Source organism: Dermochelys coriacea, chromosome 2 (genome assembly GCF_009764565.3).
Source record: "Dermochelys coriacea isolate rDerCor1 chromosome 2, rDerCor1.pri.v4, whole genome shotgun sequence".
In the NCBI taxonomy this organism is placed as follows: Eukaryota; Metazoa; Chordata; order Testudines; family Dermochelyidae; genus Dermochelys; species Dermochelys coriacea.
The window spans coordinates 27,352,214-27,378,129 of NC_050069.1; the positions used below are offsets into that span (position 1 = coordinate 27,352,214).

Genomic DNA, 25,916 nt, shown 5'->3' on the forward strand with positions numbered 1-25,916 from the left:
CTCATACATTCCCAGTCTCTATTCAAGCCTAAATTAATTGTATCCAGTTTGCAAATTAATTCCAATTCAGCAGTCTCTCCTTGGAGTCTGTTTTTGAAGCTTTTTTGTTGAAGGATAGCCACTCTTAGGTCTGTAATCGAGTGACCAGAGAGATTGAAGTGTTCTCCAACTGGTTTTTGAATGTTATAATTCTTGACATCTGATTTGTGTCCATTCATTCTTTTACGTAGAGACTGTCCAGTTTGACTAATGTACATGGCAGAGGGGCATTGCTGGCACATGATGGCATATACGTTACCAGCACTCCCAGCTTCGAGACACCACTGACTTCCTGAGGAAACTACAGTCCATTGGTGGTCTTCCTAAAAACACATCCTAGCCACTATGGATGTAGAAGCCCTCTACACCAACATTCCACACAAAGATGGACTACAAGCCGTCAGGAACAGTATCCCCGATAATGTCACGGCTAACCTGGTGGCTGAACTTTGTGACTTTGTCCTCACCCATAACTATTTCACATTTGGGGACAATGTATACCTTCAAATCAGCGGCACTGCGATGGGTACCCGCATGGCCCCACCGTATCCCAACATTTTTATGGCTGACTTAGAACTATGCTTCCTCAGCTCTCGTCCCCTAATGCCCTTACTCTACTTGCACTACATTGATGACATCTTCATCATCTGGACCCATGGAAAAGAAGCCCTTGAGGAATTCCACCATGATTTCAACAATTTCCATCCCACCCCATTCCATCCATTCCATCAACCTCAGCCTGGACCAGTCCACACAAGAGATCCACTTCCTGGACACTACGGTGCTAATACGCGATGATCACATAAACACCACCCTATATCGGAAACCTACTGACTGCTATTCCTACCTACATGCCTCTAGCTTTCATCCAGATCATACTACACGATCCATTGTCTGCAGCCAAGCTCTACGATATAACTGCATTTGCTCCAACCCCTCAGACAGAGACAAACACCTACAAGATCTCTTATCATGCATTCCTACAACTACAATACCCACCTGCTGAAGTGAAGAAACAGATTGACAGAGCCAGAAGAGTACCCAGAAGTCACCTACTACAGGACAGGCCCAACAAAGAAAACAACAGAACGCCACTAGCCATCACCTTCAGCCCCCAACTAAAACCTCTCCAACGCATCATCAAGGATCTACAACCTATCCTGAAGGACGACCCATCACTCTCACAGATCTTGGGAGACAGGCCAGTCCTTGCTTACACAGCCCCCCAATCTGAAGCAAATACTCGCCAGCAACCACACACCACACAACAGAACCGCTAACCCAGGAACCTATCCTTGCAACAAAGCCCGTTGCCAACTCTGTCCACATATCTATTCAGGGGACACCATCCTAGGGCCTAATCACATCAGCCACACTATCAGAGGCTCGTTCACCTGCGCATCTACCAATGTGATTTATGCCATCATATGCCAGCAGTGCCCCTCTGCCATGTACATTGGTCAAACTGGACAGTCTCTATGTAAAAGAATGAATGGACACAAATCAGACGTCAAGAATTATAACATTCAAAAACCAGTTGGAGAACACTTCAATCTCTCTGGTCACTCGATTCCAGACCTAAGAGTGGCTATCCTTCAAGAAAAAAGCTCCCCTCTGTTTTTTCCACCAAATGCATCCGATGCAGTGAGCTGTAGCTCACGAAAGCTTATGCTCAATTAAATGTGTTAGTCTCTAAGGTGCCACAAGTACTCCTTTTCTTTTTGCGAATACAGACTAACACGGCTGTTACTCTGTATCCTTGTCCAAGTTTTCTTCCTCCTGGCTCAATCTACACTCTACTGCACGCGAGCCACCGAAGTATCCACAGTGGCCTTCGCAGTGGAGGTGGGGTTGCCACCAAGTATCACATCCAGCTCTTTGTAGAACTGGCAGCTTGTGGGCACAACACCTGAGTAGCAGTTTGCCTCCCTCGCCTTGTGGTAGGCGTTCCGCAGCTCCTTCATTTCAGTGTGTCACAGTCATGGCCCCTTTCTGTCATGCATTGTGAAATCTGTCCTTGGGTTTCATCATTCTTATGGCTGGAGCACAGCTGTGACTGGACAGCTTCCTCTCCCCAAATGCTGATGAGGTCCAGCAGCTCAGCATTGCTCCAGGCAGGGATCACCTGATCCGTGGAGCAGGCATTGTCACCTGAAAAGATACGCTGAGAGCACTGCACACGTGACTGAGCAAACAGGAAGGGGACTTTCAAAATTCCCAAGAAATGTAAGGGATGGGGCTTACAGTTGGTCATCTAAGGGCAGGGCAGTAGAGTTCAAACCGATGACCAGAGAGGCAAGAACAGGCATTGTGGGACACCTCCCAGGGGCCAGCTGGAATGCTGTAATCTACCAGGGTGTCTACATTGGCACAGCGGCACTGTAGCCTTGATACAGAAAGCTGTACACTCTTCATCTGGGTGGTTTTTTTAGTACGCAGTTTCTGCACATTGAGTGGTTTGGTAGTGTGTACACCTTGGGAGTTATACTGCAGAAAGCTGCTTTACTGCGCAGAAACTTGCCAGTGTAGACAAGGCCTTAGTTAAAGACAAGAACCTCATTAGATAACCCAGGGAGGAGTCAGAGAAAGTAAGATGAGAACAAAGGCAGTGGAAATGCTCGCTCACAGGGATTATGCATGTACCTTGAGGCTTACAAGGATTTTTGTAAGACTTTCAGAGCCAGGCATTCTTAAAATCTCTGGAGTTTTTTTTCTTTCTGTAAGGTTTTTATCTGATTTCTGGAGGCTTAGAGCTTTTATTATTGTGTGTAATAAAAGCCTGAGTATCGGTAATAATTCAGTTAAATTGAGGTTAGACGTTTTAGGACTTAATCTTCCTGGAAATCTTATTCCATTTATCCGTCAACACAGTTCTCAAACTTCTCCAGATTATGATCACTGAAGATGTTCTTTCCTGGCCACATCTTTTGACAACCACAGTCCTTCCCTGCAGCAAATACAATACTTGGTTACGTACAAAAATTACACTGAAACAGTTGGAGACTTGTTGACAAGAGGACCACAAATTTGCTTTAATGTGATGGGTAGAGCTGCTTCTTTGTGCCCTTCCCAAAATTTTTAACTGTGCTGTTTTATTTCCTATTTTGGTGTGAAACTGTCCATTTACTATTAGTAAATCTTCCCTCATTTCCCACAGTCACTTTTAACCTTATTTCTGGGTCAGTATGCAGTTTAGTTCTGTTCTTTGTATTTTTTGTATTATCATAGAGCTGGGGCCCCTGTTGTGGACCAGGAGGACCCCGTTGTCCACCTATTAAATCCTGATCAAATTTGTGGATATCACCAGGATTGAAAGTTAACCAAAGAAACAAAAGCATGAAGGAGCTATACAGGATGCAGTGAGATGGGTTTGCTTTTGTGTGCTGCTTGCTAATTTATTCCAAAGCGACGGATGCTTTAGACTTGCTTTATTTCCTTAAAATTCAGTTTTAATAAATAAAATTATTTGCTGAAATCACTAGGCATGCTGACTCAATGAATACCCTTTTTGTTTGCAAATGTAACAGGCCTTCTCTTCATTTCCCCTAAGCAAAAATAACAAACTAAACCTGCATGCAACTCTATACTACTAGATATGGTAGTCAAAATATTGGGCTTAAAGTTAGGAATTCCCTGAATTCTGATCCTGGCTCTGATGCTGTCTCCCTCCATGGTCTTGGACGGTTTCCCCATGCATAACCATTGGAATACTTAGCTGCATCATACTGTGGGAACTGATTGTAAAGCTTTTTGAACAGCATATGCTATATTAAGTATTACTTTTGTGATATGTCTTGAAATAGTACAAAGTACAATGAACAAATTGCTGTTTAGATTTAGTTGAAAGGATGGGTTTTGCAAACTACTTCACATTGATTAATATTGCCTCTGCAGTATAAAGATAATTTGAGATGTGCTTTACTGCTTATCCTAAAATTGATGTAAAAGGTGTATATCATAGGAAAAACTCTAGTAAGATTGGCTTACGCTGAGGTTTTTTTCTCCTGTGAAAGTACAGTTTTTTTTTTTTATAAACAAGATGTACCTGTTGCAATCCAGTAAATATATTTTCAGGTGAAGATGGCACTTCGAACCTCAGGACATCTATTATTGGGAGTTGTTAGAATCTACCACAGGAAAGCTAAATACCTTCTTGCGGACTGTAATGAAGCCTTCATTAAGATCAAGATGGCTTTTCGTCCAGGTACTTGTCCTTGCGTCTTAAATACTTTCTTCCACAAGTTAAGTTACAATATGTAGTAAGACTTAAGCACGTATGCCATTCTAAATGCTTATTCCAATAGGGGAATCAGGAGAAGTTTGTGCCCTTTTGCATAGGGAAATGCATCTTTCAGTTGACTGGCTGAGGTTTGTGCTGACCAAAAAGCCTGCTGAAATTCTGCTTCTTCCCCAGCACTGCTTCAGTTGAGTGTTCTGGACCAAGATTTCAGCACTCTTGTCAATAAGATCTATTCATCTGGTGATATGGGGTTGTGCTTGTTGTTAAATAGCTACATGTGCAATTGGGAAGCACTGAGCGGGATTTGGAACCAATGGAGTAGCAAGACGCCATGCAGACAGGCAGGTGAAAAGGGAAAATATAGAACCAAGTTGTTCAAAGGGATGCTATCTTATAATCATATTCCTTGTGCCTAAATGTTTTTTGTCTACGATCGTAAAAGTAATACCTAAGCTACAGTAACTGAAAGAATATTTTTTTCAGTGTTTGTATTTTGTGTTACAATATTTGATGTATACTCAATATTACTGTTTTCCTTAGATCATAGAATATCAGGATTGGAAGGGACCTCAGGAGATCATCCAGTCCAACCCCCTGCTCAAAGCAGGACCAATCCCCAATTTCTGCCCCAGATCCCCTAAATGGCCCCCCTCAAGGATTGAACTCGCAACCCAATTGAGCAGACCAATGCTCAAACCACTGAGCTATCCCTTCTCCCACTCAGTATCTTCTATTGTGTGGATGTTTCACACAATAACAAAGAAAAATAATTTAAGTAGGAGAACATGATCGTAAAAGCAGAAGAATTGGCTGGGAGATTTGGAGGTTGGGAAGGAGGGAACAAATGTTAATACCTGGAACTACTTTTAACCCAACTTAAGTTGAGTAACTTAGTTGATTATTTCTGATTCTTTCTGATCCGGAGTCTCAAGTATATGGCCGTGGTTTTCAGTGGCATTTCACTGCCTGCTTTATTGCATTTAACTTTCACCTGTAACCTGCGTTTGGAGTGGGATTTTTCAGAATTGTTGAGCATTGGCTTGGTCTTTTTCCACTGAAATCAGTGAAGACAATAGGAGTCATACCCAAGGGAGCAGAGAGGCCGACACTAAACGTGTTGGGGGGAGAAAAATCGTATCTTTCGTGTAGATATAAAAACTTATGTCTGAGTGTTCTCCTTTTCAGGTGTTGTTGATTTGCCTGAGGAAAATCGAGAGGCTGCCTACAATGCTATCACTTTACCTGAGGAATTTCATGATTTTGACCAGCCACTGCCTGATCTAGAGTAAGCTTCCTTTCTCTTACTAAAGTAGGCTTGCTTTTCTGGAGTAGCAATTTCAAATCTAAATTTATCAGTTAACAAAAATAATGGCAGATAAGCACCATTTCAAATTGGATACTTCACCTTGTTTTAAAAATGAAATACTTTTTTTGCCTGGGTTATTCCATAGTGGAACTCCTGGAATGCAAATTGCTATGCTAATATTTATTTGGTTTACAGTTAAATTTAAAATGTATTGTGTAAATTGAGAAACAAGTCACAATATGTTTCAAGTTATTTACGCTTTCCTAACCATTTACCTTAACACTCTTTGCTGTGCGTTATATACATTTAAACTCTTGCTGAAAGTAGCTTGTTATTCCAAAATCAACCTTAGTGCTACAAGAGGCACAGTGTATCTGTAGCTTTTCTTTTTTCCTAGCTCCCTAGAAGCTGATCACAATTTCTGTTGCCTCACTCTTAGTATATCCTAAAGTCATGTTTGTTTATGTTGTCACATTTTTTTTAGGTTTGTCTTCATGACTATATTTATATAAGTGCATGATATATTTCTATAGACGGGCTTCATAATAAAGCAATAGTCTGTTAAGTAACCTGTACATTGTTTTAAATTGATCAAATATAATCAAGGAAAGTCTCTCTTTTAAAACTCTGTTCTTTTTATTTAAGTGATATTGATGTGGCTCAACAATTCAGTTTGAACCAGAGTAGAGTGGAAGAAATTACAATGAGAGAAGAAGTGGGCAACATCAGTATTCTTCAGGATAATGACTTTGGTAAAATGCTTTTATATTTTTAATCTATATACTAAGGTTTTGCTAGCTCTTGGACTGAAACGGAAGTTTCACAAATCGTGGAAATACTACAAAGTGGGTTAATTTGCACTGTGAGAATTTTACATGAAATATCAGTGTGTTCAGATCCTCTTACAAGAGTGAATACCCTCATTATAGGATGAGTTTTCCAAAAATCTTTCATCTAATAGCCCAAAAAAATGTTGCTGCTTGTAAAGAAGCAACAATAACCATTTGTCAGCTAGATTAATGCTTAAGTGAATATATGAAATGTTTAAACATGGCAGTCTAAATTCATTAGCCAGCAGCTCTTTTCTTACTATTTTCATTGCATTCAGAAATAACTATTTGATCCCTTATAACTTTCTCTTAGTGACAAAGCAATTGCAATGATGAAAGTGGTATTCTGAGATTTATTGTTTCAATAACTCTTGGTGTATAGTTGTACAAAGAGTGCTTTGAACTGATAAAAATGTATATGAATATCCTAAAATTAAGTTTTCTGTGCACCATGCTTGTTTAATATTATCCATAAAATAGGAATCTGTTAATCAGTAGACTACACATGGGATTAATAGACCTCTCTGGTATTAATCTGTTTTTGGGTGTGCATTAAACACAAACTTCATGCATAGGAAGCTTTCTTGGAATAGATACAATGGACTCTAAAATTAATATTTTAAATGTTTTGGTGCAGTACTGAAGCCATTCTCAATAGGCATGCTTGGGATATATTTTCTACATAAGAAAGATAACTGTTCAAGTGGAGGACAAGGGAGGAAGTTTGTTTTGAACAAACCTATGAAATTAAAACAGCACTGAAGAAAGTGTCTTCAATGTGTCCACTATTAATCGATAAATTGTAAGAGTTGAAAACTGCAGAAACATAATTGCATTTCTGTGAACAGAAATAACAGTAAAACTTACTGAGAAATTAGTTATAGAACTAAATTTTTTTTCATAAATTTTATAAATTTATTTTAAATTTTATGAATTTATAAAATATTTAATTTTTTTTTCATGGGTCATTTTTTCATAGATTAAGTGAAGCAATTTATGATCTGCTTGTTGATTTGCTTAAACCTAAATTCTTTATCTGTTTGGCTAAAATTATATTCTTACAGGTGATTTTGGAATGGATGATCGTGAGATGATGAGAGAAGGTAGTGCATTTGAGGATGACATGCTAGTGAGTACCAGTGCTTCCAATCTTTTATTGGAGCCTGAACAGAGCACCAGTCATCTTAATGAGAAAGCTAACCACCTGGAATATGAAGACCAATACAAGGATGACAATTTTGGAGAAGGAAATGATGGAGGAATATTGGGTATGTTTGAGAAATTAGTGTAGCAATTGGGTTTTGTTAACTGTGCCTTATCTTCCGTCTAAATTGTAAGCTCTCTGGGGCAGGGGCCATGTTTTGTTGTTTGTACAGTAATAATACGGTAATGTACGGTAATAATAATTACCCCGGTAAACATTTCATGTAAATTCAAACTTCACACTTTCCAAATTCAAGACACTCCACTGTACATGTGAGATGTGGAAGAGAAACTAGTATGTGAATCTTCTGGCTCATTTTAACCCCTCTGATTCCTTTGGGAGGGATTGAATTTATACAATTATTAAATGTTGAATCCTTTTTTTTCCCCTGAACTTTAAAAACCCTGTGGAATTCTTGCATCATAGAATTAATGTTTGCATGTTACACTTAAGCTTTGCATGCAATTGAGAAGTCAGAACATAACAGCATACTAATAAAACAGACTCAAGTGTGGCAACTAACTTGACTTAATATTGTTGTTTTGCTGGAGTTCACCTAAAAAACCCTACATTTTTTTCCTTTGAAGGAGTATGCCTGCTACAAAAAAAAAAAAAAATTCAGATAGTTTGTGCATCTTATAAGTATACAACATTTTGATTACTTTTTTTTTTTTTGTTGGTTTATGCACAATACCACAACTGATTCTTTTGTCGCTATTTCAGATGACAAACTTCTTAGTAATAATGATGGAGGCATCTTTGATGACCCACCTGCTCTCTCAGAAGGTGGGGTAATGATGCCAGAACAGCCTCCCCATGATGATTTGGATGATGATGATAACGTATCAAGTGAGTATTTAATCTAGGACTAGGTTTCATTTTTTTTAAACTATGACTAGGAATTCTTTAGTTTCCTAATAAAACATGTTGTGGACTGAAGTTTATAAAAGCTTGTGTTGAACCTGTTGATGTATTGTGGTGTTTTCTTTGTGTTCCAACTTAGTCCAAGATGTTCAGCTTTTGTTTTTTTTGGTAGTGGGTGGACCAGATAGCCCAGACTCAGTAGATCCAGTTGAACCGTTACCAACTATGACTGATCAAACAACACTGGTTCCAAATGAAGAAGAAGCTTTTGCTTTGGAGCCTATTGACATCACTGGTAAGTAAGCCATTTGAGAACACTTTAATTGAAATATTTGAGACCTTTTGATCTAGGAAAACCTTGAGTTAATGGAATAGAAATGAATCTCTTGGCATTATTGCTAATTCAGTTTAGTGGTGTGTGTCCCATTTTCTTTTCAGAACATGGAGTTTTGTCTTGCTTTCCCAATAAATTCACTACCAGCTTTCTTAGAGCATATATAGTGCAGTCACACATACTTGAATATCAGCCTTGCTTAGTCCCTTGCTAAGGCAGAACCTCAAGTTTTTTTGTTCGTTATCTAATTGTTGTGTTAAATCAGACATGTTCTTACTGAAACAAATTAAAATCTGCATACTAAAAATATATTTAGGACATAGCTGTCTGCAGCGTATAAGAAGCAACGCATAGTGACATGAAGGAAAATAAATAATCTCATTTTAGTTCAGTTATTACTAAAACAAATACTGTTTCTCTAGTCAAAATGGATGGTAGCATGGTTGAGTCGCTAGCAAAATGACTGGTATTGTAGTTACTTGTTTACAATACGTGTAACACTAAAAGCTGCTAATATCAGTTCACATCTTAAAAACACTGTACAAATATTTAGTGCTGCCACCAAATAGTAAAATTTCGTAACCTATCTTAAATTTAGGGAATTCTTAGGCAGTATATTTACTTGGAGCCTGTAAGATTTTTACTGTAATGTAGTATCAAGTCTCAGTTTCCTCTTCTCTTGTCTTCAACAGTCAAGGAAACCAAAGCAAAGAGGAAGAGAAAGCTGATTGTAGACAGCGTGAAAGAGCTGGATAGCAAGACTATTAGAGCCCAATTAAGTGACTACTCTGATATTGTCACGACTTTGGACTTAGCACCTCCCACTAAGAAATTGATGATGTGGAAAGAGACCGGGGGAGTTGAAAAACTTTTCTCTCTGCCTGCTCAGCCTTTGTGGAACAACAGACTATTGAAGGTAATACAGATTTCTGAAGGTTTATTTTTAAATGAATTATATTAAGGACTGATCATGTGGTTGAGGCTGAAAGCTTATGTAGCAAGCAAAAATGTGCATTAGCAGCATCTGGTAAATAGTACATTTTTGAAAACTTGCTACAACTGAAAACAAACTTCTGGAGTCTGCATGTAGTTCAGTCACTGATAGATAGGCTTGGAAGGATTAGATTTTTAACAGTAAATGTCAATCGGTGGTTTTTCACCCCACACATACCAAGGAAAAAATATTTTCATCTGATTGAAATTTGAAGATAGTGAAAGTAAGAAAAGTGTGTGACAACTTACTTTGATTTAAGGCTGTTTACTTTGTTTTGACATATGTTGACAATTTGATTTAACTCTGAATATTTACTTTTTTGACTCCACATCTACTTTAATTAAATAGTTATTGTCTGATCCCTATAATTTTGTACAACTATGAAAAATGTAAATTGATAAAATTTTTAGAATGCTTAAAAAGAAACATCTGTATTAGTCGAAGCTATTTAAAAAAAAAAAAAATTGGATTCGGCCAAGCCTACTGATATGTAACAATTCTTAAACATTCAGAGAAAGAAGCTTTTTAAAACAAGGGAACATAACGAGAAGTCCATCTCTGAAACAAATAGAATATGAAAAATTGTGGTAACTGCAGATCAGAGAACTACTAGTCTATAGGAGTGATTGTTTTTTCTTTATAGCTTTTTACTCGCTGTCTTACGCCTCTTGTACCAGAAGACCTCAGAAAGAGGAGGAAAGGTGGAGAAGCTGATAACTTGGATGAGTTCCTTAAAGACTTTGAAAACCCAGAGGTGCCTAGAGAGGAACCACCGCAGCAGCAGCAACAGCGAGATGTTATTGGTTTGTAACTCATTAAACAGCATGTTTTACTTCCTTTCAAAGCTTAATTTTCACTTGGACTTGTCCTTTGTATTAAATTACTAGATGGGAAACATTTACCTAGGTTATAAAGCCCTGTGCTTTGCAATCACTCATTGTATATAGCTTGCTAGTCGGTAACTCCTTTGTTGGTAGATCTCTTTTCTAAATATAGCAGACTTACATGAGACAGCTGTGTTCAGTGGATTAAATGGGCACTAAGGGCTGGTCTGCACACACACTTGCACTGATTTAACTAAATTGACTTTTGCATCAATTTAATTAAATCAGTGCAGAAATTGCAAGTGTGAAAATAGGGACCTAACTGTTGTAAACTCTGGAGGTGCTGTGAGTTGATTGATGTGAGTTTAAAAAGTGACATGATTTATAAACTACTTTATATACAATGAAATCAAAATACTTATTTATAAAATATATTGAATATTACAAAATATAGATGAACCTATCTTGGAAGAGCCAAGCCGCCTACAGGAATCTATGATGGAAGGCAGCAGAACCAACTTGGATGAATCTGTCATGCCACCCCCACCACCTCAAACAGGCGTAAAGCGCAAGGCTCAGCAAGTGGAACCAGAGCCTGTATTACCTGTGAGTAAGATTACAGTGAAGATGTGAGTTACACAGGAGTGGTGACTATATATGCTCTGCAAAGAAAGCCTATAGCATCCCTTATCTAGAAACAGATAACATTCTCTGGTGGGAAAGAAGTGGTATTAGTCTCTGCCACAAATCCTGAAAGTAATTCTCCGTACCCCCACCCCGAAGAAACATATCAAGGTGGGACAGTGTCTTACAGAATTTGAATAAAAATAAAACCAGCCCCCACACAGTAAGGTCATGGTTAAAAGGTCTATAAGGGAAAAGCAGTGCTATGCTAAGCCCTTACATTTAAAGGAAAGAGAGTCCCAATGCATTTGTTAACATGTTTGGAATACCTCTTACAATGAGAGTTGCTTCTATAACCACTCAATATATGATGTAATTTAACGTGAGTTTCACCAAGATATAATTCAGTGCAACACACAGTTATAGTATTGCTTGTGGTCCTGTCTATCTTGGTGTAAAGAAATTGCTTGTTGACTATTCTGGCAAGAAAAACCTCAGTTATCTGTCTTCACCCTTCATTTATAAAATGAGGAACAGTTAGCCACTTGGGTACCTCTTGCTTCAGTGTTTAGCAAGCAGTGTATTTCCAGTTCTCCATGATCTGTGGGGAATGGTGTATTCAGTACCCTCTTTGTAAGTCACTTCTGAAAATATTAGCTAGTACCTTCATTCTAATGTCCTCACTCTTGTCCCACAGAGGATGCCACTGTGGTTTTTAATACATTGAAGAGTCATTTCCCCAATCAGTTGGTAATGGGGTTTATACAGCAATACATCTGGCTATCTAGAGGTCTTAAAGCTATGTCTCACCCAAAGTACACCATATTACTCTATAATAAGATCAGTTCCCAGGATAATGTCCTAAACCAACTTCTTGGGAAATAGATTTGTGTTACTAATATTTTATTAGAATTTCTAGGTTTAATGGAATGGGTTGTATTTCTTTGCAAAGAACACAGATTATTTGTAGTAAGTGTCTTGAAAATTAGAAACTTGGATTAAATTCAATTTTGTGGGATTATAAAGGTGCCAAATTGTATATTTAAGATTTTCAGACCTAAAAGTTCCAGTAACTGCAATCTTCAAGTTAAATCCCATTTAACATTAATGTCTCGTGTGTTCTCAAAGCCTCAGCCATTACAACAGTTGGAAATGCCACCTGTAGAAATGCCTCCAGAAGAGCCTCAAAGTATTTGCCAACTAATACCAGAGCTGGAACTTTTGCCAGAAAAAGAGAAGGAGAAGGAAAAGGAGAAGGAAGAGGAAGAAGAGGAGGAGGTAGGCATGAGCTCTTAAGGATCAGTCTAGAGATTTCACACTCGGTGGGGTTCCTGAAGATATTTTTACTGCCATCTCTTTACTTGTGACATCCCTTAAACTAAGTGTTTCAGCTAAGGAAGCATTTTCTGGTTACTTGGGGAGTGAGACAGATAAAGGGTAGAACTTTGAGATATGGAGAACACTCTTGATTGCATGCTTGACTTGATGAGCTGTTCAACTGATTGGAGAGGTATTGACCATACTTAACATACAGTTAACAGCTATACATGTTACATTTTGAACTTCAAGGGGTGTTATCGGATTTTAAATGTTGATCAATTTTGTAAAAAACAAGTTTTATGAAAAAAGTAAGATCAAATGAAATGTCTTCACAAATCTGAAATTTTTCTCTAGAACTTTAAGCATTCTGTTGAGTTTGAAACATAAACATTACAGAATTATGATCATGAAACTGACTTAAATGATTTCCATTGCACAAGTTGAGAGAAATTTAAAAGTAAACAGAGTACAAGTGACCAATTAAATTCATTTAGACTGTACATTCTTCGGAACAAAGATTGTAACTTCTTACGTGTTTTGAAAAGGAGCCCTGATCTTGATGTGGCCTCTTGAGTGTTAACGTAATACGAATTTTAAAAAATAAGGCATGAATGGCTTAGGTGAAGACACTTTGCAGTTTAGATTTTAAACTGACAATGGTGTGTATGTAGCACTGTGGTCATATAAAAAGCCATGTGCATGCACAAAGGAATAATGTACATATAACTTAGTGCGGTACAATGGAAAGGATCAGACAGGCCCCAAAACATAGTTTTGAAAACCCACAACTATCACATCAGAGTTCTAGAAATAAGGATGTCTCCTTAAGCTTGCAATTCCTGAGTTTGCCAGTTGGCAGTGGCTTTTTTTTGCTTAAACACAGTGATGGTGGGACAGTAGGAAAGCCACAAATCAACCTGTAAATTTAGTTTTCATCCTGCTTTGAACAGTATTAATTGAAGCAAAAGGAAATTAAATATTTGAAGATTACTAAAGCAGATGAGATTTGGCTTGCAATCTTACCCTAGCATTTTCAGTGTTTTAGAAAGTGCTTCTTTTTGTAATGTAGAGCATTTCCTTTTAAAAGTTGAGTTTACTCTCCATAAGGAGAGGCAGGATGCACTTGTAGATGAAGTGCAAGAATGGGCATTGAGAGAGATTAAGTTCTAGTCTCAGTGGTGCCACAGATTTCCTCTGTAGCTTTGAGCAAATCACTTTTCTGTGCCTGTTTCATGGGACTCCAAGAATCTGAACGTCTATATGACAGTTCTGCAGCCAAAGCCCGCATCACTGGACACGGGTCTGCTTCAGGTGTTTAATTGCTGTGTAAACATACCTTGAACATACAATTATAAGGGCAGGCAAGTAGCCTTTTGTCAATTACTTTTAGTCCCACCAGGATATCCAATTTCCTTTTTGTTGCTATTCTTCTTCATCCCTTGTAAGTCAAGCCATCTTGACCTTCCAGCTAATTCTTGATTGGCTTGAGGAGAAGAGTGCTGAAAACAGATCTAGAAGCATGGATTTCATTTCACAATTTAAGTGTGTGAATATTAACCTAAGCCTACAGGTGTTTTTAAGTGTGAATTGTTGGTTGCAGGAAGAAGATGGTACTGGGGGTGATCAGGATCAAGAAGAAAGAAGATGGAATAAGAGAACTCAGCAGATGCTTCATGGCCTTCAGGTACATTTAACACTTGTCTGTCTTTAAAATTACTTCTTGAACCAGTTTAGCGTGTTTTGACCAATGAAGAGGTCAACTAAAAGCTAGGCTGACAGTGGACACCACATACCTGACTGATACTTTAAAGGTTTGATTTTGAAATGAGCATGGAAAAAGTGTAGGTTGTGATTAGGTAAATCATTGAAAGCACTCTCTAAAAGTAAACCTGTGTATTCATACATTGTGCAATAGAGGGACAGTTAAGCCAGATACTTGTAGAATACTAATGACAGGTCCTACCTTTGGGTCTGTACTTCGGCTTGCAGCAAAGGCAGGAACTCCAAAAATTCAAATTCCTAATTGTTTTCCAAGTAATTTCCAGTAAATACCTGCTCCTGCAATGGAACCTAGGCACCTCCAGTTCTGTCAGCTGCCTGCAGACTGCATTTGGAACTCCTAACCTTCATTAGCAAATATCTCAAGTTATGGAACCGCTCTTAACCACTTCCACAAAGAGAAGCAGTACTCAGTAAAATTGGCCAAGAACCATATGAACACAGCTCAGCATTGGGTGTGAATGGTCTTTCCAGTCATATGTACTAGAAACAGTTGAACTTCCTACCATTATCACATACTTCAGACACACACATGGCTGAGATCCTGACCTTCATTCTGCTGTTGAGCAGAAGCTTGAGCAACTGTCTCAGGGAACCTTTTGAAGAACTTGTATCCCTGAAGTTGGTCTTAATTCAGAGAGTCAAGTCACTGTATGTTATATCAGTTTGCAGACCAACAAAATCATTCTTGCTGTCTCAGGAAACCCTACAAATGTGAGATAAAGCCATATCTCAAGATGTTGTTACTTCACTGACAGTTAATTTGTATGAATTCTACCTGAATCTGGAGCACATGGATCAGATTGATGTTGAGTAGGACATAAGAGTTCTGTTCCTCTCTCTGAACAACAAAATACTGGTTCCACACAAGGCACTATGAAAAGACTGTGCTGAAGAGTCTCTTAAAAGCTATGGAAGAAATTCACATATGACTTTACTACTTTCTCATAGCAAAATCTCTCTGAGCATACATGAGAAGCATACATTCTCAGTCCTCCTGCTTGAAATAAATAGGATTCTCAACATTGTTGGGGAGGTCAGCAGATAAGTTTAAACTGAATTCCCAGAATCCAATCACCTTGCTACATCTCAGTCTAGAAGCCATCTCTTTGTAGGCATAATTCTTGAAGAAATATTTTTTCTGATCACTTGTCTGAACCCCAGCTGCTTGACAAGAGCACTAATTTGCATTTGGGCATAAAAGTGCACAAATATGAGCAGAAAATTGTTATGATCTGATGCAAAAAAGGCCCCCTCCACATATTACTTGATCTCCTTGACCTGTCAGTCTGGATTCATTTTTCCCTCAATTCATGTGACAGCTCTTTAATTTCTACAGACATTGAATATAACCCGCTTTCTCAATATCTGGTTTAGGGAGAGGGGATTGGAGCATTTATAATACCCCATTTAAAAGCCTGCCTGTCCTGTGCAATAGTAATGTGGCTTTAGCTGCTGATAAAAGCTCCTTTTTAGTGTCACATTGAACCTATTAGCTCACATAATACCTGGAAGTTGTAGTTGAAATCACTGATTTCTCATTCTGCAAATTGAATGTCAGTGATCTGTCCTGACCTAATTCTTCACAGATGAAGCTGGTGCTCAGAAGCATCCTAACTTCTTTCTGAATACAATGCCAGAGTTCCACCTTAGGCCTTATCTGTTATAAGTTGAATCAGTTTAACTGAAGGAATAAAAATTAATTTAGTTAAACTCATGCAAACCCCTTTGTGGATACTTCTGTTTTGGTTTGACTATCCATGGATCTTTTCCCAACCAATAGACTTTGTAAGGCAGACCGTTCTCTACACGTACATCTACTGACTGTAATTTATGTTCAGCTAGAAGCTGTCACATTGGTCTGTCATTACAAAAGCATTGTTGGCTAGGAGAATCTCAATTCTCCAGAACCCTAGCAATTTTGAAAAAAGGAGTGATTTGGGATGCTCTCACCTAAAAGGTGTCTGATGTTAGGGGCTTATTCCTTCACCCACTTGCTTTCCTGGTCCTTCTCGCATGAACAGAGAGCAACAATACCCGAAGTCCAAGGGTGCAAACAATTCAGTGGTTTTTGGGGTGAACTTCCAGCAAGCATGATTTGTTTCCTTCCTTAGTGTCCCCCTTCCCAGCTCTGACACCACAGAGCCTTACTTGTCCCTGTTCCCATTCCCCCCCTTAGCAAAACATGAATCCAATTCCCCACCCCCATTCCCTGTTCCCATTTCCGCCCTTAGAAAAACATGATTCCAGTTGTATCCCACCACCTTAGTTTACACCCAGCAAAATTAATTATACAGCAGACAGAAACAATCACAGAACCAGACAGAGATTATACAGACAAACAATAGGGAAATGGGGACTACAATGATCGAACAATACAGAAATGAGGATTTCATAACTACATCTATAAAGACATATGGGTTTCCCAGCTGTGTCTATTGATAAGTATGTTCTTGCCAGACAGGATGCTATCAAACTAAGTTTCCTTTTACATTTTCTAGGCACTTTCCTTTCTCTGGAGGTGATAGGCATTATCAGGACAGGATTGTATTCCTAACAGCCCAATAGCACCTTATTTCAATGTGACTAGGTTGGAATGTGAGGATGTGACCGGTCACTTCCCAGCTTATGGCTGCCCCTGCTGCTTAGCCAGAGGCCTTAGCCTAAGAACAGGGCTTCAGAATGTCAAAGTAAGAGAAGGCCCTTACACCGGCAGACAGTGATTTTGATTCTTTCTTTTATACCTCTATAACTAGTTAAGTGATTAAGAATACACCTAAATTCGTAGAGTAGAGGCCTTTACAGACAGGCCTGAATATCTATATCCCAACATCTGATTTTTCAAAAGTACCCACCATTGGAAAATCAAGCCCCCTTTAAAAAAAAAAAAAAAAAAAAAATCTCAAATTGAGCATTCAAAAATACAGGCACCCATAATCTCTAGTCATTTCTGGAAATCTTGTCCTTTACTTGATTACTGTATTATGCGTCTTCTCCAAAATACTTACCCAATCACAGGCAAGCATATGGCTTTAAGTGGCTTGGGATTCTCTCAAGGGATTGAAATTACTTGATCTCATGTGTATTGCTTATGTCTATCTCTAGTTGTTGTTTCTGGGAGAACTAGTGGTGTGTCTATCACAGGTGTGTTCCCTGCTCAAATGGGGATTACTTTTGAGAGCCAGTGTATCCTGAATTGGGGGAAAAGTTAGTCACCTGCCCCGGCAGCTGTGGATGACATTAAGTGGAACCTCAAATCCTGAATACATTTGCCCCTCCCTGTTGATTAAAACATCCTGCACCCATTAGTGACACCAAACCCACAGCTGCCAAAATGCCTGACTTTTGTACTTACCAGTGTTGATCATAATTGGGTATGTAGAATTTTGGGGGGGCTTATTTATGGTATCAACCAACTTTTATATGTGTGCATGTTTGTTTTTTTTCCAGAGGGCTCTTGCTAAGACTGGAGCAGAATCTATCAGTTTGCTTGAGCTGTGTAGAAACACAAACAGAAAACAAGCGGCAGCAAAATTCTACAGTTTCTTGGTACTCAAAAAGCAGCAAGCTATCGAGTTGACACAAGAAGAGCCATACAGCGACATCATTGCAACACCTGGTCCCAGATTTCATATTATTTGAATGGTTAGATACATCATGGCTAGTGTTAACTTCTCTAGTGCATATGTATTGCCCCATGTGTAGGGCCCGCAAGACCATTGAAAAAAATTTAGATTTTATTGTCTGTACAAAGTCCTTGGTTTTCTTTTGGTTTTGGTTCTTGTATTTTAAATTTACCACTTTCATTTTTAGTGACACTGCTGGGGTGGATGGCTTGAGTTCCAACTGCAAAAACAAGACAAGCAATTCAAGGACCCAGATAAAGATGGTTTTATTCAGAGCAGTTGTGTGCAATATTGGTGCATGTAATGTTGAGTGACAATGAAAATGTCTTACTATAATTGGATTAGCTTAACTCAGTGATGATATTTTTAACGTACACAAGTAAACCTGAAAGGCCAACCTATTGTCTGATTAAAAACTTTGCCAAACTTTTCTAATATGTTCTGTCTGCTTCTCATAGTAATGAATTTTTCCTTCCCTAGATTTCTGTGTCTATTTTCTTCCTGGATACCATGGGTCTCTTGCAGCTGCCAATGTGAATGGTAGTGCCCAGCACGTGAACTTTGCTTTGTCATTTTTGCAGTAGGATTTTGTAGCCCTTGATGCTAAAGGAAAACAGATTTCTATGGAAAGCACTTCCTATAACTGATCCTATTTGTGCAGGAGGACAGAGCATGTGTAAAACATCTTAGATAAAACATTCCTTTTCATTTATCACCTCATTGCAGTCCACTACTGATAATGGCTAGCTACTGTTAATAGGCAGCAAATAAAAATTCTAGTAATTTCATTTAAAACTTAAAATATCAATATGCTTTAGGTTTGATAGAGCTGTACATAAACCCCAAACTTTTTTAAAGAACAGACTTCTGGATTGTATATTTTCTGACATTAAGCAGGCCTATGAAGATGAGCTTAAGAGAAGTTGAACAGATTGCATTTGTAAAATATTGAATTAAATCAAGACAAATATTGAATTAAATCAACCTGTACTGAAAGGACAGCAAACTAAATATATAGTACAAGCAGACATAGTTACACTTTACACAGCAACATTTGCTTTAAGTGTATTAATGGCTCTTCAGATATATTTATAGTTTTAGTATTGATTTTTCCAATAATGCACACTCCTCTGTTCAGAACATTTTAACAGCTTTGCAAAATAAGTCCTATTGGTTTTACTATAAAGAATAAAAGCTTTACTGTTAGGACCAGATAGTATCAGAAATTATGTGAATATGTTGATTATGGAAACACGTCTTAACTTTTTTAGGACAAAATTATTCACACTGAAAATTCTGGTTTTAATGTTGGCACTTTTGTGAAATGATTCTCTTTTGGGACTCTGAAATTTCAGTGTATACTCAAGTGTAAAATTATGTGAATGTTTTAAAAATTTGAGACTACATAATGACCGTGTTTTAATAATTGTTGAAAAAGTTAATTGTATAAAATAGTTACTGCAGCTTTATTTTCAACATAATGTGCCTGTAAAACCATGATTTTCCCCTTTGTAAAAAGACATTGTAGATAACTTGAGTGTTTAATTATAGAAAGGTCATTAGTTTCTTGTTACACATTTTGTTAGTCTGTTTTTTGTTGCTTTTCAAGGTTGATATTCTTGAAAATAGGTGATGCTGTATGTATAACTTTTCTAATAAAAATTGTTATAAGCTGTTTCTTGTTTGAATACCTTTCAGTGACATGTTGCTTATTTTGGTATTAGGAGGAGACGTTAGTTCTTTAAAAAGGTTCTTAAAAACTTCCTCAAACATGTAAATACTTTTTTGCCATTAGGAAGGAACACTTTAAATCGTGTTAATGATGCTGTATTTCTCTCTCATTTAAGTGCTCATGCTAAGAATGGCTGCCTGTGTATATTCCAGAATTAGGAAATTAAACAAGGAGGCTGTACAATGCATTTTGTCTTGGTTCCCTTCCCCCCCACCCCAAAAACAAATTCATATTCCTATTTTTAGCACTGCAGCTTACTTTGCTTCAAAAATTGCTTCTGAACATGAATATTCTGGTATTACTGGGGTAGTATGAATACCTGGCAGGTCTGAATGCTTGGATCCGAGCTTGTAAAGAACATTGCAGCTCCATTAATCTCATTTACTTTTTCTGTGATTAGCTGTGCAATGGAGGGACTTAACTCTGTACCTGAACAATTTAATCTTCTTGAGCAGCATTCTTGATTTTACAGTATAACTTATTTTTCTGCATCTTGCACTATTGCATAGCCAGAAACCTCAATTCTGTCAGTGGTGATGGGTCTGTACTACACAAGATGAAAATCTAGCAGGCCTTGGGAGCACTTGAGCCACCAGTTGCTGATCAGAAAGCATGGATCACACGGCTGCTACTCTGAAACCTGCAGTTGGACTATTTCTGGAAGGCAGTGTTTCCTAGCAAACAGGAAGTGGAATCCATGCCACCTTCCCTGGTGAAACTGAATGTCCACAGCTAACAGATCATCAAACTTTCCTTCAGAGAGCCTTTCTAAAAAACATAGTATTCCCCTGACATTCAAAGAGCTAACAATGGATGCAGAAAACCTCTAAATGTTGTACTGCTCCAAATTTCCATTTTAGGTAAAATCGCTGAGAAAGTAATGACAGCCGAGCTTCATAATCCTCTTTTAGCACCCTAGATGTTTGAAAACTTGACTTCAGGCACAAACACAGCCTGTATAGAGTCTTAATGGCAGTAAATATGTCCCAAGCCAATGTTTTGACTGTTGACCACAAGGGATAGCGGCCAGCAAGTGGAATGAGCAAATGCTCATGGAATGAGCAAATGACCATGTCCCAAAGTCCTTCAATTTCAGAGTTGGGATTTATCATGCCTTTCTGCTCATTAACTACATGCAATCATCTGAGAGATGTGGAGTTGCAATGGGATAGCATTATTTTCTTTCTTCTGATACACTTATGCTATCCCCATTGCAAAGATGTTTCAGTGTAGTGCAGTAGCCAAACTCTGAATTCTTCCCTCCATTCACCTCAGTGATATGTGAACTACTTGCTACGTGACAAATGATGTTGCAGAACACAGAAGAAAAATTAATTGCTATTAACCATTACCAGCCTAAGAAATGAACACTTTGGTGGAGTGCAGGCTGACTAAATACTGTATGTATTGGTTTTGTCTCCCATCTCCTAGGTTGGGATGAGGGATTTGGAGAATTCCAAAGCAAAGAATGAATTAAACCAATTGAATGAAGGCATTTATAAACAAAATAGATTTGACAGTAATTCTTTCATTACATCTTACATCCCTCCACACTTGAGGTCGCCTTTTGCTTTCCATGTTCCTCCTCCTTGTCTGCTTCTGGTCAGGGGCAGGATTCTGTCTTGGAGTAGTTCTGCAGGTGTCCCTCAGTGGCTGCCTTTAGGGCATGTTGCAATCCAGTCTATTTCAGCATGCTTATCCTTGATCATGTAGGGTCCATTGCCAATTTTTTGTGCCTTCTATCCTGTCCCTCTTAGTCTGTTTCTCAGTTGAGTATGACAACTGCTTCTGACGTTCATGCTACTGAGCATGTCAGATGTGCTCTTTGGGACATCCACTAAGAAGTCAATCATCAAGTAGTGGCTTCTAGTAAAAGTGAGTGGCATTGTCTGGGTCTGGAGCCTATAAAAGGGAACTACAATAATACTGGCTTTCCACATTTGTTGTGGAAATTTTATTTTACCACTGAAGTATTTTATTTCCAAAGTCCTATGGTGGTAAGCAATATATGACAGCTCATCATTTACAGTATAGTAGTTAGTTAGATTCCCAAAACCAACTCTAAACTTAGCCTGCCTTATACCAATGCTTTTGCTTATTTTAAACTTAACCCTTCACTGCGGTAAGACAACTCTTCAGCCCTCTTAATATGTACATGCTGCTGCCACTGACTTTAACTGGAGATGTACATGCATATCCAAAGGTAGAATTTGACCTTGGTATCAGTATTTTGCTCCTGTAAAGAAAACATGAGATCTCTCTGAAACGACTCTTGTAGAGGTTGGCTAGATAATCTAATCCGTTATGCAGTACATGCACAATTCAGTCAGTTACCCAGAGTGAATAAATTGTATTTGACTAAAGCAGGGAGTCGCAAACTTCATTGCACTCCTTCTGACATCAAAAATTACTACATGACCCTAAAAGGGGAGTGGGGTGATGAAGCCTAAGCGAGCTCGAGAGGGGAGTCTAAGCTTGAGCCTGCTGCCCCCAGCAGGGGGGCCAGAGCTGAAGCCAAAGCCGGAGCCCTGCTGCCCAGGGCGGAAGTCCTTGGATTTCAGCCCCGCGTAGTGGGGGCTCAGGCTTCAGCCCAAACCCCAGCAAGTTAATGCCAGCACTGGTGACCCCATTAAAACAGGGTCATGACCCACTTTGGGGTTCTGACCCACAGTTTGAGAACCGCTGGACTAAAGCATTCTTCCAGAATGTCATCCATTCTTTATTTGAAAATAGCAAGAAATGGAGACTCCACTTTGCGTGGAAACTTGTTCCAGTGGTTAACCACTCGCTGTTAAAGTTGGCTTATTTTCTAGTTTGAATTTGTTTGGCTTCCGCTTCCAGTCATTGATTCATTCTCAACTAAACTAAAAAACCCTTCAGTACCCTGTATTCTCTCTGTGAAGGTACTGATATACTGTTCAAATCACCGCTCAGCCTACTTTTTGATCAATAAATTGAGCTCTTTCAGTTTCTCCAATCCTTTCATCATTTTTGTGGGGGGGGGGGTCTCTGCACTCTCTCCTATATTACTGCGGACCATTTTCGCAGAAGGGTCCAGCCAACTCTTACTCCACAATCTCAAACTGCTTCTCAACTCTGTGCCTTCTAAGATTCTAATCTCCAAGACACAAGCAGCCATTATATTTTGTGAAAGCATAACAGTCCAGAGAAAGATATGCAAAGAATGTGTGAGTTATGATAAATATGCAATGTTCAGATTCATAGACAATCAAATGTATCAACATTTCCATATAGAATGCCATCCTGGCTGGTTAACTGGCTGAGAGTGACCCTGCAAATAAAAAATACAAGATTTACATTTTTTAAGTGACTTGGAAATAAATGTAAACTTACAGCTGGCTTATGAGGAAGCTGAGGAAGGCAGCAATAAGGTTTCTCAAAGTGTTTTCAACTAGAAAAGTCTAAGACTTGCTTCTGGTGGAAGCTATTTAATGAGAGAATCTGCAGGTTTTCTTGATGGTTTATCAAGCCTGAAATAAGTGCAGAAGGGCTCAAGTGCTCTCAGTGCTAAATTATATCTCCACATCTGTCAGAAACAGTCCTAGTTTAAGTGTGACAGTCTGCTCTCTGTGGTGTGAATTGGAGCAGGACACAGATATTGGGAGCCATCTGTCACTCTGACCACTGACATCTGTGTAATTGCACAGACCATCTTAATGCCTTTGAAGGGGGTGTGTTTAAAAAATAAATAAAAATAATCCAACATAAATGTACCTGCATGCAAATTAGCTACACAAAGAATTCTCAACCTAGCTCAACCTAGTCACCTCTGCAAATATTAGTCATTAATCAGTGCTGAAGTTAGCTCATTTTTATTAATTGTTCATTGAAAGTGATAAGTTATCAAAGCAGAGTAAATTTTATGCAGTGTTTATTGATTACCAATGAGGTTCTTTCATGAAAACAAAATTTAGCAAATGGTGCGCTCTGCCTTACTCTACAGTGACATTTTTTAACACACGATATGCTCTGGAGCCTGAACTTCATTGACAATGCATGGTGCACATAATAAAGGTTTTCTGATTTACTCACTGGATCTCCCCATTGCAGCTCTATTTGTAGGTATGGAGGCTGATACTTATTTTCAGATTATTTTTGTTCCTCTGACTCTAGACAGGCAGTTTAAGTTCTTCGAGTGACTGCACATGGCCATTCCACTCTTGGTGTATGTGTACCCTATGCACGGTCATCAGAAACTTTTCCCTCATAGGTACCATAGGAGCAGCTCAAGAGTTCTCTGCTGCTGCGTGCCCTGCAGGCTCGTATATAGGAGCCCGAACCCCCTCAATTCCTTTTCACTGCCTATGACGGTCATTGGAATTGCTTGGCTTGCCTTAGCAAGTGCTCTTAGTGTGTTTGTTATAAATTAACTCTAGATAGTTTTCTAGATATGTAGTGTTAATACACTATTTACAGTATGCACTAAGTGTTCTCTTTTTTGGTCCCCAATTTGTGGTGTTTTCTGTTACTCAGTACTGAGGGATGCCTTGATCGCCAGGCTTCAAGCCCTGTGTCTCTTGTACTAGGCCAATGCCCATAAGCGACCCACACTCAAGCTGTTTGAAATGTTTATGGGGAGCTCATATTCAGGATTGTTGCCAGATCTGCAAAGACTTTAAGCCTCTGACAAAGAAAGACAGAGAAGCCACGCTAAAGTTTTTACTCATGGAGGTGGCCCTGAGATCTCTGTCAGAGTCCGGTCAGTCAGCATTCTTTAGGAGTACACCTCTTATGTTGTTTGATTCCCAACACAGCTCATTGTCTCCAGTGCCTAAGAAGAGGCATAAGGCCTCTAAGCAGACTGCTGAGAGGGGAAGGCTGCTGGCACCGAAGTCTTCTAGGCATGGAGATGAAGGTAGAGTGCAGCCGAAACGCAAGTTCTCCTCTTCCCTGGCACCGAGCCAGGTACCATCAAGGGAGCACCTTCTACATCTGCAATGCTATGCTGGAGGTGTTTGCGGCAGTGAGTGATCTGCTGAGCATCTCTGTATCTATCTGCAGCAGGCCAGGAGACTGCACTCTCAGTACCAGCAGCAGACAGCAACATCAGTGCAGCACTGCACTGCACGTCTGTCAGTAGTATCAAAGGGGAAACCTCCAATGCTGGCTGTGCTGTGTCCCCTGGCTTGACACGGCTCTGGCACTGTCGAGAGCAGCCCCTCCTTTATCAGCAGAGGCAGTCATCCTCTTCTGAATAGGAGATTAGCTTCTGTTTCTCAGCCTCGTTGCCACTCTCACTACTCTCCACCAAGGCACTATTACCCTGCTAAGGAACCTTCAGCAAGAGTACCATCAGGTGTGTGACCAGGGAGTCTGTAGGGCTCACCACCTGTCCAGTGGCCTTCTTGGAACCTGTTGGGTTTCCCCCCAGTTTCTAGGTCATACATGTGATGCTCTGGTTCTGTGTCCTTAGAGAGATGAGGAGTGCCTACGCACCCCCTGTTCTGATCCCAGTACCTTGACTGGTACCGAGCAGCAAGAGGTGGTTCGGGAGGACCCTGCTGGACAGCTAGTGGAGGAGAGAGTAGTAGCTTCAGCCTGTGTTGGCCTCTTCTTCCTCTCCTGATGAGGGAGTCTCCTTCTGCATTTAGCCTCCCCCAGATGACTATAAGGCCTTAGCAGCTCTCGGTGGCTTTTAGCAAGGGGATCCAGATGGAGCAAGTTAAAGAATCCTCATTTAGGGTCTCTGGTAGACCCCTTTGTCCCTTCCCCCTTTCTCAAGAAGGGCCAAATGTAAATATTGTGTTCCAATATTGAATACTTATATTCTCATCACCCCTGCCCCTGGGCTCTTGTGTGGTGTCAGCAGCCAATGAAAGAGAATGACAAGGGCAACAAGGGGAGACCCCCCAAATTGAAAGATGCAAAATAACCTAGAGCTGTTTGGTAGAAAAGTTTATTCTAGTAGGGGGTTGCAATGCAGGATTGCCAACCAGTAAGTGATTTTGGGTCAGTCTGATTTTAATGGGTGGGACTCCATTTTAAAGTTTAGAGACATGCTGCCACAGAATGGTAGGCAGAAGTTCACATTATTAGCTGATGAGGGGAAATCTGTAGCAAGACCTTAGCTGCAAGGTGCACTGGATACAGTAGACTTGATGGCTAGTTCATGGCTTCTGCAGTGGCCATGCACAGGAGCTCCTGACTACAATCCTTGGGACTTCCATAAGAGGTCCAAC

The 25,916-nt window shown here is 39.3% G+C and overlaps 1 protein-coding gene across 2 annotated transcripts in view; it reads left to right on the forward strand.

The window, feature by feature from the left end:
* Positions 1 to 19,659, forward strand: part of RAD21 (RAD21 cohesin complex component) — a 34,422-nt gene extending 14,763 nt beyond the window's left edge. For both annotated transcript variants that reach the window (XM_038391606.2, XM_043507409.1), the window contains exons 3-14: positions 4,114 to 4,243; positions 5,465 to 5,564; positions 6,231 to 6,337; positions 7,480 to 7,683; positions 8,343 to 8,468; positions 8,656 to 8,778; positions 9,510 to 9,733; positions 10,455 to 10,614; positions 11,090 to 11,241; positions 12,388 to 12,537; positions 14,180 to 14,263; positions 17,809 to 19,659. In XM_038391606.2, the coding sequence (XP_038247534.1) occupies positions 4,114 to 4,243; positions 5,465 to 5,564; positions 6,231 to 6,337; positions 7,480 to 7,683; positions 8,343 to 8,468; positions 8,656 to 8,778; positions 9,510 to 9,733; positions 10,455 to 10,614; positions 11,090 to 11,241; positions 12,388 to 12,537; positions 14,180 to 14,263; positions 17,809 to 18,000 (1,752 nt within the window). In that variant the 3' untranslated portion in view covers positions 18,001 to 19,659. The remainder of the gene's footprint in view (positions 1 to 4,113; positions 4,244 to 5,464; positions 5,565 to 6,230; positions 6,338 to 7,479; positions 7,684 to 8,342; positions 8,469 to 8,655; positions 8,779 to 9,509; positions 9,734 to 10,454; positions 10,615 to 11,089; positions 11,242 to 12,387; positions 12,538 to 14,179; positions 14,264 to 17,808) is intronic.
* The last annotated feature ends 6,257 nt before the right edge of the window (positions 19,660 to 25,916 follow it).